The following is an 18,316-nucleotide window of genomic DNA, read 5'->3' as shown; positions in this document are numbered from 1 at the left end:
TAGTATGGGAAGCAGTTCGTTATCGTGTCCAGAAATTGCGCTTCCTTTGGCACTGAGGTGTGTGGAATTGCTCAGAGGGGACTGACTGTTTGACTGGCAAATGTCGAAAGCTTGCTTTTCAGCAGTCTGAAATGAACAGCGGGGAATGGATTGCTCTGTTATTGCCAAGAGATTCCATTTCCATCGTCAGGCTCCTCTACAGAAGACCGTTGACGAAGAACGTGCCTTGGAACATTTTTGCAGAGGCCAGCGGTGGGTTATGTTCACCGTGTATCGGAGAAGGAGTCCTCCAAGCACGGGGGTCTTCCTGGTCGTGATAATCCAGGTCCTTGTTTGTCTGCCCTCTAGGAACGACGAGTGATCTGGGGTCTGTGCTGGAAGTAACAGACGAAGCTTCGCTGTGCTCTCTGGTCCTGAGCCCTCTGGAGCAACAACCCCAGGAAGAACTAGCTGAAATTACATTGGGCAAGGTATTAAAGGGATGGGTGGATGGGTGGCAGCAAACCTGTGAATTTCTACAAGCTTATCAGGGCACGGGACAGGCAGCTGTCATCCTAAAACAGCAAAACGTCTCCACTCCTTCCTATGGCTTCGCTGTACATAAGAACATAAGAAAAGCCCTGCTGGATCAGACCAAGGCCCATCCAGTCCAGCAGTCTGTTCACACAGTGGCCAACCAGGTGCCTCTAGGAAGCCCACAAACAAGACAACTGCAGCAGCACCATCCTGCCTGTGTTCCACAGCACCTCATATAATAGGCATGCTCCTCTGATACTGGAGAGAATAGGCATGCATCATGAATAGTATCCATTTTGACTAGTAGCCATGGATATCCCCGTCCTCCATAAAAACATAAGAGAAGCCATGCTGGATCAGACCTAGGCCCATCAAGTCCAGCAGTCTGTTCACACAGTGGCCAACCAGGTGCCTCTAGGAAACCCACAAACAAGACGACTGCAGCAGCATTGCCCTGCCTGTGTTCCACAGCACCTCATATTCGGCATGCTCCTCTGATCCTGGAGAGAATAGGTCTGGGTCATGACTAGTATCCATTTTGACTAGTCGCCATGGCTAGCCCTATCTTCCATGAACATGTCCACTCCCCTCTTAAAGCCTTAGACCATAAGAAAGGCCATACTGGACCAGACCAAGGCCCTTCCAGTCCAGCAGTCTGTTCTGTACTTTTTAACAAAGTACCTCCATAATGAAAGGTGACAAAGCAAATAACCATAAGCCATTTTAGGAAAATAACAGTTTTGTTTCTCTTACTTGCCATTCAGGTTACAGAAGGTGATATTGGACCCTTCAGCTCTGTCAAGCTTCATATTATTTTCACACCAGCAGTTCCTGGGGATGTTCGTGCTGAATTCAACATTACTTTCGACAACCCAGATTGCAATCCTGTGAGTGTTTCCCCCCCCCCCACTTCTTCTGGTGCTAGGCTTCCTTGCGTGCAAGGAAAATGGGCTAGAAAAGCCTATTCTGTAAGGCCAGAATTGATTCAGGTTCAGGTATGGGAACACAGGTGATCGGCTCCGAATGCGTTTTCCGGCTATTTTAAATACATAGACGTTGTCTCCCCTTGACTTTTCTTGGCATTGCTTGGTGTTTAGTTGCATTTCAGCGCCGTTGCCGTTTCTGTGTCTGTGCCGGTGTGGGTGCCCAATCCAGATGTCGACCTCAAAATCTGTATGTACGACAGGCTGTATCAGGACTGCATCATCATTCAAAGTAGGTGAGTGAACCTACTGATATCGCTCATTCTAGCTTATTCACGAGCAAGCGCTACATCCTTTTTGTTTTACCGTCAAGTCGCAGCTGATTATGGCTAGCTCGTAGAGTTTTCAAGGCAGGAGGCGTACATAGATGGTTTGCCATTGCCTGCATCTGCATTTTTAAAAAAGTTAATGGTCCCCTGTGCAAGCACCGGGTCATTCCTGATCCATGGGGTGACGTCACATCATGGCAGACTTTGTTTATGGGGTGGTTTGCCAGTGCCTTCCCCAATCATCTTCCCTTTACCCCCAGCAAGCTGGGTACTCATTTTACCGACCTCGGAAGGATGGAAGGCTGAGTCAACCTTGAGTTGGCTACCTGAAACCAACTTCCGTCGGGATTGAACTCAGGTCGTGAGCAGAGCTTGGACTGCAGTACTGCAGTTTACCACTCTGCGCCACGGGGCAGAATAATCCTTGTGAAGGAGATCCTCAGCTGGCACTATGCATCTGCATAGAAGTCCCAAAATGGCTAACAGAAATCAAAATATCATACAAATGACCAAAATAAGTGCAGAATAATCCTTGTGGAGGAGATCCTCAGCTGGCACTAGGTCCAGGCACACTGGAGAGCTGCCTGGTTGATTCCCGTCCTCCCTCTGGTGGCCTTATAGATGGCAATTGGAAGCTGGAGGGAGGGATTCCCAGCTGGAACAAGGTGTGATGGAAGGGCAACTGGCTGTTTCCTGTCTTCCCTCTGATATAGATGGTAGCTGGAAGCATGATCTCAGGCATCTACTATGATTATGATATAACCCTCACGAAGCGTGGGCATTATTTTCATGGCAATTTTAAAACCGTATCTCTGAGCAACGAGCAGCCTCCCTCTTGCAAGGTCCCTGTGTTTCAATCTTCGCTTTTTAGAGAAACATGTGTCATCTCCCGTGACCAGCAGCTGCTGGCTCCCACCTCTCATTCAATCCACCCATTCTGCTGGCTAGGATGAGTGTTCCTATTTTTGTCTTCCTTTTCTTTCCTGCTGTTTTAAAGATTCTATTTAAATGCAAACAAATAGGATTGATTTTTATTTCTTTTCCTTCCTCCTCCCTTTACTATTTCTGTCGGAAGGCATATATATTCTGAACTCCTTACTAGAATTAGATACCGCTGAGATCCTTCACAGTTGGAAGGAAATGAGTAAAGCCGTTATCTCAGAAATTCAGCTTACAAATATGACAAGCGTCAGGTTATGTAAGAGATTTTCCTGGGTCTAGATAACCCCCGCTCCCAGAGGCGAGATTAAAAGTACAGAGGCAGGGTAATTTTTCTATTGGATCAGTTGGATTCATCCTTCCAATGTAAATCTCAGGTTTTGAGGTGTTCCTTTCGGAAAGCTGTCAAATCACATTGTCCAGAATTTGACCCGGGCCTTTTGTTTTAACAAGATGCCAATGCCTTTTCTAGTTTCTTTGTATGCTGCCAACTGTGCTAGGCAACCTGCTCAGGATGAATCCTCTCTCAACTTCAGAACAGCTCCGCAGACGGCATGGTTTTGTTGTCTAAGTACTGGGTCTGAAATTTCTGGAACCACATCTTCCAACACTAAAGGCAGTATAAGATGAAAAGAAGGCAAAAGGGAAAACCCAATCCAACCAGCACTGATGAAGCTCATTGCCTTCCCAGAATCATGGAAGGTTGAACGCCGGAGGGCAATGGGGTGGGGAAATTGAGGAGGGAAGTTGGTCTGCATGACCACCCAAAACATGTAGGATCCTGGAGGGGGATGCTAGGATAAGCACCTCATAGGGCATATATGCCAATCCTGATTTCAGTGCCCACTACAATCCAGGTTGCTATCAGCTTCTCAGGGCTATGAACCTTTGAAGCTACAAGTGTCTTGGCAGGGGGGTCGATTGGGATTGGAGGAGAAGGGCTTCCTCTGATCCTAATTAATGAAACTCTTCAAGCTGCAAGGGGAGGATCAGAGCCCCTCCTGGGTTATTGTATACTAGAGTGGGATGTGTGTTGAAAGTAGGGTTGGTTGTGTGTGCCTTGCAGAGAGTATTATCTAGTTCCCCCAACTCTACCACAGCATGGAGAGTGAGAGTGTTGCTACAATTCAGGGATAGGCAAATTCCTGCTCACCTGTCCCTGAATCTCAGTACTCAAAGCAGTTGCAATAGACTAGTGAGGTTCAGGGCAACGTTTCTCATCTAGACCCCCTCACAGTTCAGTTGTGTCATGCTATTGTGCTATGAGGGGAGCCCTAATTGTTCACTTCCCCCTGTGATTCCTTATCACAGGACCCCCCCCCAAAAAAATTAATATTTGTAATCTCTCAGCCCTTAGTCCCCCCTGCTCCTTCAGTGCGTTGCTCTATTTCTGGTCTACCAAGGGAAAGGCAGACAAAGAATGAAGTCAAGTCTGTCAGCAGAGCTGGCCGGCGTAAAGCTGGCTCAAGTCTTCCTGTCCTCCACAGAGCAACATCCGCGCTGCGCTTGAGGTTTGAGGTTTGCAACGAATTGGCCAACCACATGGAACTGCTTCCAAAGACCGGCTACATTCAAGCCCATTCCTCCTTCAGCGTGCAGCTGAAGTTCCTGCCAAGGTACGTCCAAAACCTTTCCTCCGTTCCATAGGCAGGCCTGGTTTCAGGTGGGCAGCCATACTGGTCTGCAGTCCGATAAGCGAGGGAGGTGCATCAGTAGCCTGACAGCATAAGGCAGCTTCGTATCTCAGAGAGAAACCGTGAATCGGGCACCCATTCTGCGTACAACAGCGTTCACTTCTCTGGCTTCTCCAGTGAAAAGAACTTCCAACGGTATAGCTAAGATTTCTCTCCCTTGCAAGGCCATGGAGAGCCACTGCCAACTGGGAGGCGATACTAAGCCAGACGGACTCAGTATAAATAAATTGAATAAATTACCAGGGCTGTATTGCAGCGCAAGCAGAAGAAATGCAAGCGTGGCGTGCCTCCTTCCGCCCAGAACGCCTGCCCTATTGCTGAGACAGAGATTCTGTTATTATGACAGTTCCCGGTCCCCAAACATCAAATGTTGTGAAACACTGTTACAGTTTTTTGTCAAGTGGATAAAGGCACACAGCTTGGATTTTTTTTTTAAATGTTAATCTGCGTTTGTGTATGTATGCGCATGTGCTTTTTTTTTTTTAATGGGGGGAAAAGCTTCAAAAAGGAGATTTGACAAGATTAAGGAGGTTCTGAGTCACGCAATAAGTCCCAGACTAGCTCACCAAAGAGAGATCAGTTAAAGGGACGGGGTGTGTGTGTGGAAGGTTGAGAGAGGGGCGCAGGGACAGGTGTCGAAAGTGCTGAGCTAGTGACGCCTTTGTAGAAATGTTTGCGGAGGGGGGGCTCTGCTCACGAGGCAGGCTGAGTTGCCATTTAAATGGACGGCTGGGAAGCATTTCAGTAACAAGTAAAGGCCCCCTTTGTAGTCGTGTCAAATGAAAAGATGGCTTTTGCATAGCAATTTAACTGGGCCTGCCCAGTTCAGAGTGCTGGCGTTGATGTCTAAAGGCCTGAACCACTTTGAAGAAGAGTTGGTTTTTATAGGCCGACTTTCTCTACCACTTAAGGCAGAATCAAACCGGCTTACAATCGGCTTCCCTTCCCCTCCCCACCACAGACACCCTGTGAGGTAGGCGGAGCTGAGAGAGCTCTGAATAGAACTGTGACTAGCCCAAGGTCACCCAGCTGGCTTTATGTGTAGGAGCAGGGAAACCAACCTGGTTCACCAGATTAGCATCTGCTGCTCATGTGGAGGAGTGGGGAATCAAACCCGGTCCAGATCAGAGTCCACTGCTCCAAACCACTGCTCTTAACCACTGCACCACGCCGGCTCCACACTTTGGAAAGGGATTGTGAGACGGGCCAGTGGTCTGACTTGCAAGCATACTCACTTTCATATATCCAGTGAGTTCTTATGGTGGAAAGTGCCATCAAGTCACAGCTGACATTATGGTGACCCCCGTAGGCTTTTCAAGGCAAGAGATGAGGAGAGGTGGTTTGCCGTTGCCTGCCTCTGCACAGCAACCCTGGACTTCCTTGGTGGTCTCCCATCCAAGAACTAACCAGGGTCGACCCTTCAATTCATACAACTTCTCTCAAAAATGTATGGCTTTTTTTATGACTGCCTTATAAAGGGAAAACTTGAACACATGAAGATATTTTTAGGGGGTAGCCGTGTTGGTCTGCAGTAGAACAACCAGATTCAAGTCCGGTAGCAACTTAGAGACCAACAAGACTTTCGAGGTATGAGCTTTGACTTTCAAAAACCTGATACCCCAAAAGACTACAACTGAGCCAGCGTGGTATAGTGGTTGAGAGTAGTGGTTTGGAGTGGTTGAGTCTGATCTGGAGAACTGGGTTTGATTCCCCACTCCTCCACACGAAGCCAGCTGGGTGACCTTGGGCTAGTCACGCTCTCTCAGCCCCACCTACCTCACAGGGTGTCTGTTGTAGGGAGGGGAAGGGAAGGTGATTGTAAGCCGGTTTGATTCTCCCTTAAGTGGCAGAGAAAGTCGGCGTATAAAAACTAACTCTTCTTCTTCTAGTTTTGAACTTATGAAGTTGCTTTCGTATTAAGACCATTGATTCAGCTAGACCAATATTGTATATTCTAACTGCCAGTAGCTCTCAGGTTGTGTGTGTGTGTCTCCTAAGATCCTTTTAACTACTGATGCTGGGGGTTTAATATAGGATCAGATGTTCAACCAGGGGGCCATTTCTCTCTCCCTTTACTACTGAAAGCATGTTCCTTGGATACACAAATTGGCCTTCTTCGGTTTGCCAGTGGAAGATTCTTCACTAATGGCCTGTGGCTGATTTGAAAACCACACGACTTCCAACATTGTTTTGTCCTTTGCCCCGTATTATGCATCCCGTCGGGGAGGAGGTGGGGACTGCGTGACCTTCTGTAAAATAGCTGGTGGCACGTTCATTCCAAACAGATGACTGAGAGCAGAAGATTGGCAGATGAAACATGGTCTCCATGGAGACATGACGGTGGGGGGAACTTCACCCCATGCTTTAGGTGCCCATGGATTATAAATAGGGAGAGAGCTCTAAAAATGATACTGTACATGCACCCGCTTGGCTCCGACTCTCCATCTGGGCTGGGGCTGACAAGAGGCTCTGGCACGCATAAAGCCACGCATCCCTTCTCCATGGTAGGTCACCAGACAGACAGGGATGGCCTTCGACCCCCTCCCACAACCCGCTCTTCTTTCCGTAACTGCATGGCACTTGCCATCCCATTGATACTGACTCAGAGGAGCTGGTAATGAATTAACGTCAATGTCAAAAGGAACAGATTGCTCAAGATGGGTCTCTCATCTGTGCTCCCGGCTGCAGCTGGGCCCGAGGAAGCGTCCATACTGATTACAAAGCAACTTTCGAAAGCCCTATTTATAGCCGCCAGTGTTTTTGCTGGGGAGAGAGCAATATATCGGCTAATACTTTCTTTAAAATGCTGGTAAATACAACATAGCCCCTTAATCAGCTCCTTTCGTAATGCAAGCGGAAAACACTTAGCGAGGCATTAATGAGAATTACAGACATGGAAATAGACAGCCAGGACCCTTCAGTGTTCTGTTTTGTAATTCCTGCCTGGGATTGGTATTTAAATAATACGCCATTGCACAAAATGAGCCCGGATTTGTACATTTTGCAGGGGCAGAATCTACTGCAGCAATTTTGACTGGACCTTTTACATTTGTTGATGTTACAGGTTAGGGGACAATGAAGTATGAATCCTGTTCATATTTTTAAGGCTGCTCCCAATAGTCTCCTCCTCCAAATTTTCTCCCCACATTTCGGAGTTGTGGCCGAAACAGAACTGGCTCATTCGGAACTCCCCGCTGTTTTGCTTTACATTTCCCCATTTTTGAATCCGCAGTGCGCAGGCCGGGTTTGCCGCAAGTTTCAGTTCCTTCGGTTTACATATGCCAGCGAACAGTCGCACTCTCCCCTATCTCCCATCCACCCCCGCCTTTTGGCAAGGTGGCAACCTAGGGACCAGATGGTCAGGGCACGGCTGCCATGGGATGTTGCCGTGGCTTTTCAGATGCTGCTCGCTCGGTTGAGTCATCTGGAGCGATTGGCTCTGCAGGTACCTTTCCACGATACACCTGTTCTCAACTCGCATCATGCTGAGGTGTAGGTTGATTGGGGGCGGGCCCCCAGGGGCGTGGATGGCCCCGCCTCCCATAAAAGGAAGTCAGACCTCTTTTGATCTCTTCCAGCTCTTGTCAGTCATTTCAACAGGATGTGATTTCATGGGAGGAACTCCTAGTGTGTTTAATCCACAGGCTTCTCCGCAGTTGGAAATGTTGATGATTTATAATTATAGAACTAAAGCAGTGTGTTCAGAGTTTTCTCCTAACCAGGACATAACTGAATGCAGGTTAAAATCGGAGATGTTTAAAGGAGATTTGAGTAATTAGGAAGCATCTGGACTCTGGAGTCTTCTTTTAGGGCTCTGATGTTCCATTTTTGACATGTAACGAGAGAAGGAAAAACATGTTGTCGGTATAATAGCCCTCCCGCTTTCCAGGACAATCCCTCTAAACAAGATAACTTTGTTTTGCATTCCTGTAATTTTCATGTAGTTTAAACCCTCAAGGATTTTTATTAGCTGCTTCAGCAATAAAGAGCTTAAATACATTCTTAACATTGGATTCCTTTGATTTCCTCGACTTAGGTGTTTAATGAATATGCATTACTTTCCCATTTCAGAAAATCTCTTCCAGAAGATGCGGGAAAGTACTTTGATGAACAGACCAGGGTCTTGGAAGTCCCAATGACCATAGTAGTTTCAGATCAGGTCGGTGGTATTCAGCTGCTCATCATGCTCACAGAAGTCTCTTATGCTAAGTTGGCCCATTATGCTAAGTTCTCTAGGCCCCTTCCTAAAACCACTACTTAAAATCCTTCAACTAGAGATGCTCAGGATTGAACCTGAGTCCTTTTACGTGTGTGCGTGCACATGTAAAGTGCTGTCAAGTCGCAGCTGACATGGCAACCCCTTGCGGGATTTTCCAGGCAAGAAGACTAACAGAGGTGGTTTGCCATTACCTTCCTCTGCAAGCAACCCTGGTATTCCTTGGTGATCTCCCATCCAAATACTAACCAGGCCGGACGGACCCTGCTTAGCTTCTGAGATCTGATGAGATAAGGATAGCTTGGGCCATCAGGCTACCAGGGAGCCAGCATGGTGTAGTGGTTAAGAGTGGGGGTTTGGAGCAGTGGAGTCTGATCTGGAGAACTGGGTTTGATTCTCCACTCCTTCACATGAGTGGCAGAGGCTAATCTGGTGAACTGGATTTGTTTCCCCACTCCTACAGATGAAGCCAGCTGGGTGACCTTGGACAAGTTACAGCTCTGTTAGAGCTCTCTCAGCCCCACCTGCCTTACAGGGTGTCTGTTGTGGGGAGGGGAAGAGAGGGTGATTGTAAGCCGGTTTGATTCTCCCTTAAGTGGTAGAGAAAGTCGGCATATAAAAACCAACTCCTCTTCTTCTACATGCAGAACATGAATTAATTTGATTTGTTTCTATGCCACCTTTCTGGCACTGTATTTAAGGCAGTTTACAACTCAAAACAACACTCATAAAATGATTTAACACGAAAGGAAGACAGAAAGGGAAGAGGGGAAATAAGCAAACTTAGGTACCAGCTTCCAGATAATTTATCATCCAGCCTCTGTCGATGGCCTGCTCATTGGTCACCTGGGAGGCAGTTATGGACTTGCCCCCATCCACTGGCCTGATGGGCAGGGCTGTGTCTTTCCAAGCTGGGAATATCAACTGGGCCTCGCTGGCTGGGAAGACAGGCAGAGAAATGCTGGCGCTCAGCAGCTGTTTGTCAGTGCCGGCAGGAGCCACCTTGACCTTGGAAAAGGACAAGGCCGTCCTTTACACAAGGCGATTTGCCAAGGCTGCACAAGTTGAGCGAGGCAGGCCGGGCTCGTGAGATTTCCCTGAGGATTGCAGACTCGTAGAGGATTGTGGAAAGGTATCTAAGCCAGGGGTGTCGAACATAAGGCCCGCAGGCCGGATCTGGCCCCTTGAGAGCTCTTATCCAGTCCACGAGCCAAACAAGGCAGCCACCTCTCCCAGTCCCGATCTGGGCAGGCGAGGCATGGCCCGGCTTGACCAAGCAACATTTATGTCATATCCGGCCCTCGTAACAATTTGAGTTTGACACCCCTGATCTAAGCCCTTGCAGCCAGCAGAGTATAGCGGCAGAGAGCGGGGAGTGCATAGCGGAGCACCTGCCAGACTACTTTCTCCAGGACCTTGGAGAGCTCCTGGAAACACTAGTAGTTGATGAAGCCTAGAGCTCAGCTGAAGCCATTTAATGTGTGATTATTGTAATCTTCTTGGTTGGAAATAGTCAAGCGTTGCAATTATTTGGCTCTTTTTAATGACTTGGAAACTTCTGGGAACAACTAAGGATGCTTCTGAAATATTCTAATTTCTGGCTGGATTTGGAGTTCGAAATTACGAGGTGATGTTTCTGAAGTGGGTATTCTCCGCTGTTCTGTCTTCTGTTCCCAAACGTCGTACAAAGTGCCATACTTGTTTGGCTCACAAGACAGGCGGGCATATAAATATTCTAATGAATGAGTGAATTTAACTTTGTGCCCATTTGTGATGTATCCCGTCTTCTACGTTACCGGTAGGCAAGTTTGTATCGACAAAACACAGCAACCCCCTCAACAGACTCACAGTATTTATGTGGTTGTAGCTACAGTTGTCAGAGCCCATGGCGCAGAGTGGTAAGCTGCAGAACAGCAGTCAAAAGCTCTGCTCACGACCTGAGTTCAATCCCTACAGAAGTCAATTTCAGGTAGCCGGCTCAAGGTTGATTCAGCCTTCCCTCCTTCTGAGGTGAAATGAGTACCCAGTTTGCTGGGGGTAAAGGGAAGATGAGTGGGGAAGGCACTGGCAAACCACCCCGTAAAGCATAGTCTGCCTAGTAAACGTCAGGATGTGACGTCACCCCATGGGTCAGTAATGTCCCGGTGCTTGCACAGGGGACTACCTTTACCTTTAGGTACAGTTGTAACAAGCGTCTCTGGGTGGTGTTTCAGCAGTGTGCCAGGAGCACATATGCATCTCACTACAATACTGTGCCCAACACAGTCATACGTGCAATCACTACCTGTGTTCCAGCGCCAGAGTTAATTTTACGGATTCTCCTGTTTAAACCAGAATTGAGGAGTGGAGTCCGGTGCAAAGTGAAAGTCAAGGGCAGTAAAGGAACAGGAAGTACCCACTCATCCCTAATTCTGGGAAACAGGGACACTTTCAGGACCTATAGAGGGGACCCAGTGATGCCCAGGGGTTCTCACTCTGGGCATCTCTGTTTCAGAGAAAGCCAGTTGAATTTTCCGTCCACGCAGTTGTCACCACCTCAGATCTGGAGATCAATCCAGCGGAAGTGAATTTTGGATACTGCTCTATCTACGAAGCAATCCAGAGCACGATCACGCTCACAAACAAATCTATTCTACCGCAGGAGTTTGGCTTTGTAGGACTCCCGGAGGTATGCGGTTGTTCTTTTGCTGATAATTGTATTTATTGTTTATAAAGAGCCTGAACAATTAGCGTTTGAGTCCCCAGCAAAATAAATATTCCTTGAGAAATTGCTGTCGAGGAGAGAATGAATGACAGTATGCATGAGAGAGACACACACAGAGAGAACTGATCCCTCTGCAATTCTCTGTGTAGATGCAACGCAAAATCCATAAGCCACAGTAGATATGGTTGCTTCCTAGGCATTGTTCCAGCCTGACCTCAATGACTTTGTTGTCCTTCCAGTCCAGCCTAAATAATGGAGTCAGGGGCATCACTCCAGAAAGGAGAAACCCCAAGACCACTTTGATTTGTAACTTCTAATGCACATTGGAAGTTACAACTGTAACTGGGTATATGCTGGCCGACGGCTGTAAATAAAAGTATCTATCTACACACTGTAACTGGGTTACATTTGTAAATAGGTTCCTGGTCTGAGTCCCAATAGATCATTGCTTCCTTTTTTTAAAAAATCGTATTAACACTACACCTAGGAAAAGCTGGATTTTGCAACCTGTACAAATTTGGCAGACTGAGCAAAAATATGCTTGATTTTTCTGATGTTGCCTAATGTATTCTTCATTTTTTGCTATTTTGTGTAATTTATTTAGCGGGGGTGGCGGGGTACACACAGCCCTGGACCTGAGTGTTCATACACAATAGGACAAAGTGAACACTTTTTCTAGATCCATGAATTGGCCATGTGTTCCAGCTTTGCCCCCTTCCATATATCTAGCGCCTGTGCGATGTATCCCTTAACTCATTCATTTTCTTTTCTTTTTTTACCTATACTGAAAAAGTTTGTAGAAATTCAACCCAATGATGGATTTGGAACTCTCCTCCCGCTTGAAAGTCTGACCCTGGACATCATCTTCAAAGCCAACAAGGCAAAGGAATATAACTTTGAGCTGACCTGCAAGACAGAGATCAACAGGTTTGTGCAGGATTTCATGGAAGTGGGGATTCTCACAATGAGGCAAGAACCAAATGAGATTTCTCCAACCCCTGTTTATTTCCCATGTACAGTGTGATTGCATCAGGATAAGCGTTTGCAGGAGAGGCATTTTGATTGGGAGGGTGTGATAAAGTCTTCAACCCGTTGCTATTTAATTTAATGTATTTTAATTTATGTAAGATATTTATTTGCTGCCATTCCATCCCAAAAATGGATCTGCAGGGCAGCTTATGAACACCACTTTAAACACCACAGGGAATCAAATAATGCCCATAGAGGTGCCATGCAGTCCAAAATGGGCAATAGGAATAAGCTGCTATTTGGTCACTACCGGTAGCCGTGTTTGTCTGTTGCAGTAGAAAAGAGCAAGAGTCCTGTAGCACCTTAAAGACTAACATTTCTGGCAGGGCATGAGCTTTTGTGAGCCATAGCTCACTTCTTCTGATACAGCTAGAATGTGAGTCCATCTGTCCTTAAGTAGAGAAGAGTGAATTAGACATGCAGTGGCAATGTAGTCAATCAAATCTTTATTGCATTAGAAAATAAAGCCATAGCAATAATACAGAATAAGGTGGAAATGCATCATCTTTTTATGCTTCATTATGGTGGCAGAAAATCTTGCCATTTGGAAAGTAGTGAATTTGTCTCATGTCTTTCAATAATATGACTAATTTCTCCTGATCTGACCTCCTTGGGTAGCGGAATAATATAATAATATATTAATATAATATAATCGGTTATGCTCATCCTCATATCTTGGACACTGGGATGTGATGTGAGATTCTCAATAGACCTTTGATCACTGGAGCTATGGCGATGTAAATGTCAAAAGCAAATAAATTTTGGGGAAAGTGAGCAATGGGGTACCAGGCTTATCGTAGGCCACGCTCAGGCCTCAGCAAGGGGGTGACTTTGCACCATGACCCTTTCTGCCACATTCCGTCTTTAGACAATTCAAGCTGTCCTGCACAGCCATCGGTGTCCACCCCCCTCTGGAGCTCTCGCATTACTTGGTTCGGTTTTCTGCCACCGCTCTCAATGACCATTCGAAGGCCACCCTCTTTGTAATCAACAACCACGTCAGCCTCAATCCGTTCACTCACGCCATCCCGAGGATCGGCAAGGGGGACGTCGCCCCCGTCGGGCCCACTTCCTTCCAGTTCCTCATCCCGGAAGACTCCCCCATCACGATCATGCCGTGCGTCGGAACGGTTCTGCCTGGAAAGGTAAATCTTCTGGGCGCAGGTTGGAGATCCAGAAGGCAAGTGACAGAATTCTTTGGTAAATCCCCATCCTTCTGAAGCATTGCGAAGTGTAGCATTTGGGCCCTTTGTACTTCTCTGCTGAGAATAAACATTTCAAAAGGACTCATAAGTTTCTATAAACAGTTTCCAAATTTCCAAAGGCAAGTCCATGCGCAATGGCCATCTATATGCCCTGCGTTCAAATATCGATAAAGAAGCCTGCCATAATTCTAGCAGAGGCAGTACACTGCGCTCTCCAAATCATTCCATGAATGTCCTGCTGGTGAGCCTCCTAGAGGCACCAGGTTGGTTGAGTGCAGGTAGAAAAAGGATGCCAGATTAGGCCGACTGTTGGGTTCCCGCGGCAGGGCTCGGTTCTCGAAAAACAGGATTATCTGTCCAGAAAGTTGGTAGGTGTAGCCTCTGTGCAGTGCATTTTGTCTTCTCGTTCCCCATTTCTTAAACTGACTGGTGCCACCTCTGCCTTCTCACTCTCTTGGGGAACTCTGGTTCGCGTTCGATCCCAGAAGTGCTTGGTGGAAGCGACTTTCCACCCAGTGGTGAGCGAACAGCTGATCAGGCAAGAGGCGGTTGAAATGATGCGCCGGGCTGCTGAAATGAAGGCGCTGGCGGAGAAGAAGGCCCGGGAGCTGGAACTGCAGGTGTGTACATGTGTGTTTGTGTGTGTGTAAAAGAGTAATCTGTGCTTCACTGTCGTGGCCTCTTTGCAGTCCCACATGGGAACAGCGCATATGCAGGCCTGCGCATGCGCAGTTCCCATGTGTGCCTGCAAAGAGGACCACTCAGTGAACAACAGTTACAGGTAAGCAACACTGTTTTCTTGTGCTTTGCTCTTTGCCAAGGTGCATAGGGTCTCGTGAGCCCTGTGGTGCAGAGTGGTAAGCTGCAGTACTGCAGTCAAAAGCTCTGCTCACGACTGGAGTTCAATCCCGACGGAAGTCGGTTTCAGGTAGCCGGCTCAAGGTTGACTCAGTCTTCCACCCTTCCGAGGTCGGTAAAATTAGGACCCAGGGGGTAAAGTGTAGATGAGTGGGGAAGGCATTGGCAACCTACCCTGTAAATATAGTCTGCCTAGTAAACATTGCGATGTTACGTCACCCCATGGGTCAGTAATTACCCGATACTTCCGTGGCGACTGGACAGCTTAGGAGCTGCAGAATCCAAGGAAATAGGGATGGTGCAGGATTTCCATAAAAGTGTCAGGATATGGAAGGGAGGCATGAGGGCCCATTTAGCTGGGGCAGGAGCAGGGAGGCTGCGCCGGCTAAGACCGACTGGAGAAGGTAGAAGCACGCAAATGTGCTTGGGAGCCTCGGCCAGTCACAGAACGTGTCTGAATGTTTGGCTTCCCCCTCCCCTTCCTCTTTTCACAACAGAAGAAGAAAGAGGAGGCCCTAGCTGGACGTAGGAGACTGGGAAGCGGCTCCTTCCTGGGCCAGTTCTCCAGGGACAAATACAGCAAACATACAATCAAGGTGTTTGAGATTCTCGAACCGGAAAACATTCTGCCAAAGTGAGCCCCTTCCCTGTTTCATTCATCTCCTGCGTGTCCCGGTGTCGATCAGTCCCATCAGTCAGGAGCACGTTTGTATCATTGATAGGGTGCCCGCCGCAACGGGGGAAAGGCTTAGTGGGTAAGAAGGGAGAGGCTCTGGGCAAGCAAGCAGGGAACAGGCCGCCGGAGAGCTGAAGCTCAAGCAGGCCTGGGGACGTTCGTGGCCCACCCAAGAGACTTTTGGAACCCTCTGCGTGCCGCCGCTGATCTGTGATGGGAGAAGCATTTCATAATAACGAAGATCGCACAATTGCAACAGCCACTTTACGCCACGTAGACCATTAAGGATAAGTCCCCTCAGTTTGAAAGATCCAAAGCAATGCCTTGACATGGGCCCAGGACCTGAGGGTCTGGCTGCATACCGCACTCATCACTTGTAGCCATGTAAAAGCCAAGTTCTGACCATTGGTCAATACGGAGGCTCCTCCAGAGAGAAGCAGAGAAAGCGGGACAGGATTGGGGAGTCCCCAGACACCTTCCTTCCTTGCTTTCTATTATTATCCCATCTTGTTTAGCAGCTAATTTTCCCGAGTAGTTGAGAGGAGGAAGAGCAGGGACAATTTAGTCCTTAGGAGAGATGAGAGACATAGGAAAGCAACAGACTTGTGGGGAGGTGGCCAGGGGCTTTGCAGACCCCTCCACGCAGGAAGCATCAAACAATATTGGTTTTACCCCCAAATTGAAACCACCCAATAACCAGGTTCCCCACCATGACCATCCTTTCACATTTTTTATTTGAGTCCAGTAGCACCTTAGAGACCAACAAGATATTTGGGGTATAAGCTTTTGAGGGGGAAAGCTCCCTTTCACGTTCTTGGGATCCAAAAAGGACTGCTAGGATGTTTTCCCTTTCATATGTCTTGAACGACAACTACATTTCACGATCCTGGAACGAATAGTGGTGGGGTGGTTTTGGCATGTGAAATGGCTTGCTTCTCACTGTGAATGTGTTCTTTTGCCTCCCAAGTTCTGAAGAATATATTGCAGCTCATTTGGCCCTGATTCGGAGTTACACTGAACGATTTGACAGCTATATTATACCCTGCCTGGTCGCAAGTGGTGCTATAGATGAGAAGAAAGGACCCGAAAACTTGCAGTACAGGTACAGATGATGGGAGGAGAGGCCATGTCTGTCTGTCTAGTTGTGTGTGTGTTAAGTGCCATCAGGTTGCTTCCGACTCATGGCGACCCTATGAATCAATGTCGTCCAAAATGTCCTGTTGTTAACAGCCTTGCTCAGGTCTTCCACACGGAGGGCCATGCCTTCCTTGACTGAGTCCATCCATCTCATGCCGGGTCTTTTCTTGCTGCCTTCCACTTTTCCTAGCATTATTGTCTTTTCCAGTGACTCTTGTGTTCCCAAATAAGCCAGCGTGGTGTAGTGGTTAAGAGTGGTGGTTTGGAGCTCTGGACTCTGATCTGGAGAACTCGGTTTGATTCCCCCCTCCTCCACATGAGTGGCGGATGCTAATCTGGTAACTAGGTTAGTTTCCTCACTCCTACATGTGAAGCCAGCTGGGGTGATCTTGGGCTAGTCACAGCTCTCTTCCTCCTCCCCCTCTTCCTCCCCCCTTCCTCCTCCTCCTCCTCTTCTTCTTCCTCACTGGGGAGATACTGGGGGTGTCAAAGGAAGCACACAGGAAGCATAAAACAATATTGGATTTACCCCAAAATTGAAACCACCCAATAACTGGGTTTTTTTCCCCCTGACCATCCTTTCACATTTTTTATTTGAGTCCAGTAGCGCCTTAGAGAGACCAACAAGATTTTTGGGGTATAAGCTTTCGAGGGGGAAAGCTCCCTTTCACATTCTTGGGATCCAAAAAGAATCGCAAGGATGTTTTCCCTTTCAGGTGTCTTGAACAACAACATTTCCTGATCCCGGGACAAATAGTGTTGTGGTGGGGGCGGGGGGGTGTTGGGGTGGGGGTATTGGTGGTAGTAGTGGTGGTTGTTATTATTGTTTTGTTTTGCATCCACAGTCCATACAACACCTTGTACTTAGAGCTGCATTGTCCTGCAATGGCGCCCTCTCTGCTGCTGATTTCGAACAATGGTAGAAGCACCATCAACTTTGGCTGTGTTGCTCTGGGTATGAAACTTTTGGCAAGCAGGCTTCTCCTCTGGTTGGCTATAGATCATGATAAGCTTGGTTATCTTATGGGTTTCTAGGTGATATTTAGGTCTGGTTGGTTGTAGATCATGATAAGCTTGGTTATTTTATGGGTTTCTAGTTGACATTTAGGTCCTTCTCTTCATAGGTAGCCTTGTAAAGGCTTGTGTAAACTTCCCATGATCAAGTTCTTTCTCCCCCCAAGTGATGCTCCCTCTGGGTTGGCGCACCCCTAATGTTCACGCAACGAGGAGCCAGATGCAGGAATCTACATTGGCACTGGGATGATCTGAATGTGCTCTCAATCAGGGTCTGATGCCTCTCATCCTGGTTTGCTAAAGGAACATTTGCTAACATCAGCCACTGCTGATGTACACAGTCACAATTGATAGAGGAGGAGCGTTTTAGATGGGGAAAGAGGGGCGCTGGGCGCATGACCTCACTCCCTCTTCCAGCTGCATAGGGCTTTAACCATGTTCTTATAAATATGAGTCCATGTGTTAACAATAAAAGGCAAACAAATCAAGTTGCCATGTCTAGTTGACTATGTGGGATCGCATATGAACACACGAAGCTGCCGTCTACTGAATCAGATCCTTGGTCCATCGAAGTCAGTATTGTCTACTCAGACCGGCAACGGCTCTCCAGGGTCTCATGCAGAAGTCTTTCACGTCACCTACTTGCCTGGTCCCTTTAACTGGAGATGCTGGGGATTGAACCGGGAGCTTCTGCATGCCAAGCAGATGCTCGATCACTGAGCCATGGCCCCTCCGCACAAAAGCATTGTCAGAACCATCTGTATGAACCATTGTCACAACCATCCTCTTGGAGAATTCTGATTCCTCCCACTCAGTTCCATCTTCTGTGTCATTTCGTGTCCCAAACGCAGCAGCAGATGAGGGGTGTGGGCAGAGATCTCTGCTTATCACCTGTAGAGTGGAGGACAGATGTTGGCTTTGTTTGGGACTGTTCCTTTTTTGGACCGTTCTTACACTGGTTAGTTGCCAATGTGAAACACTTTCATCCATCAGGGCACAGAATTAAGAGAGAAATCAGGATACAGAACATTTCCCAAGAACAACTATCTGTATCCTTTACTGAGTCATCTTTTCCC

At 47.5% G+C, this 18,316-nt stretch overlaps 1 protein-coding gene across 1 annotated transcript in view; it reads left to right on the top strand.

Moving 5' to 3' along the window:
- CFAP74 (cilia and flagella associated protein 74) overlaps positions 1-18,316 on the top strand; it is a 66,179-nt gene that overhangs the window by 34,002 nt on the left and 13,861 nt on the right. Inside the window, 13 exon segments of the mRNA XM_056865525.1 lie at positions 349-470; positions 1,281-1,403; positions 1,614-1,735; positions 4,195-4,323; positions 8,473-8,560; positions 11,112-11,285; positions 12,115-12,248; positions 13,219-13,495; positions 14,041-14,175; positions 14,911-15,047; positions 16,057-16,191; positions 17,072-17,181; positions 18,234-18,289. Of these exon segments, the coding sequence (XP_056721503.1) occupies positions 349-470; positions 1,281-1,403; positions 1,614-1,735; positions 4,195-4,323; positions 8,473-8,560; positions 11,112-11,285; positions 12,115-12,248; positions 13,219-13,495; positions 14,041-14,175; positions 14,911-15,047; positions 16,057-16,191; positions 17,072-17,181; positions 18,234-18,289 (1,742 nt within the window).

The sequence above is a fragment of the Euleptes europaea genome, chromosome 19 (genome assembly GCF_029931775.1).
Source record: "Euleptes europaea isolate rEulEur1 chromosome 19, rEulEur1.hap1, whole genome shotgun sequence".
Lineage (NCBI taxonomy): Eukaryota > Metazoa > Chordata > Lepidosauria > Squamata > Sphaerodactylidae > Euleptes > Euleptes europaea.
Note: the sequence above shows the minus strand (reverse complement) of the source record. Positions and strands in the feature narration are given on the sequence as shown.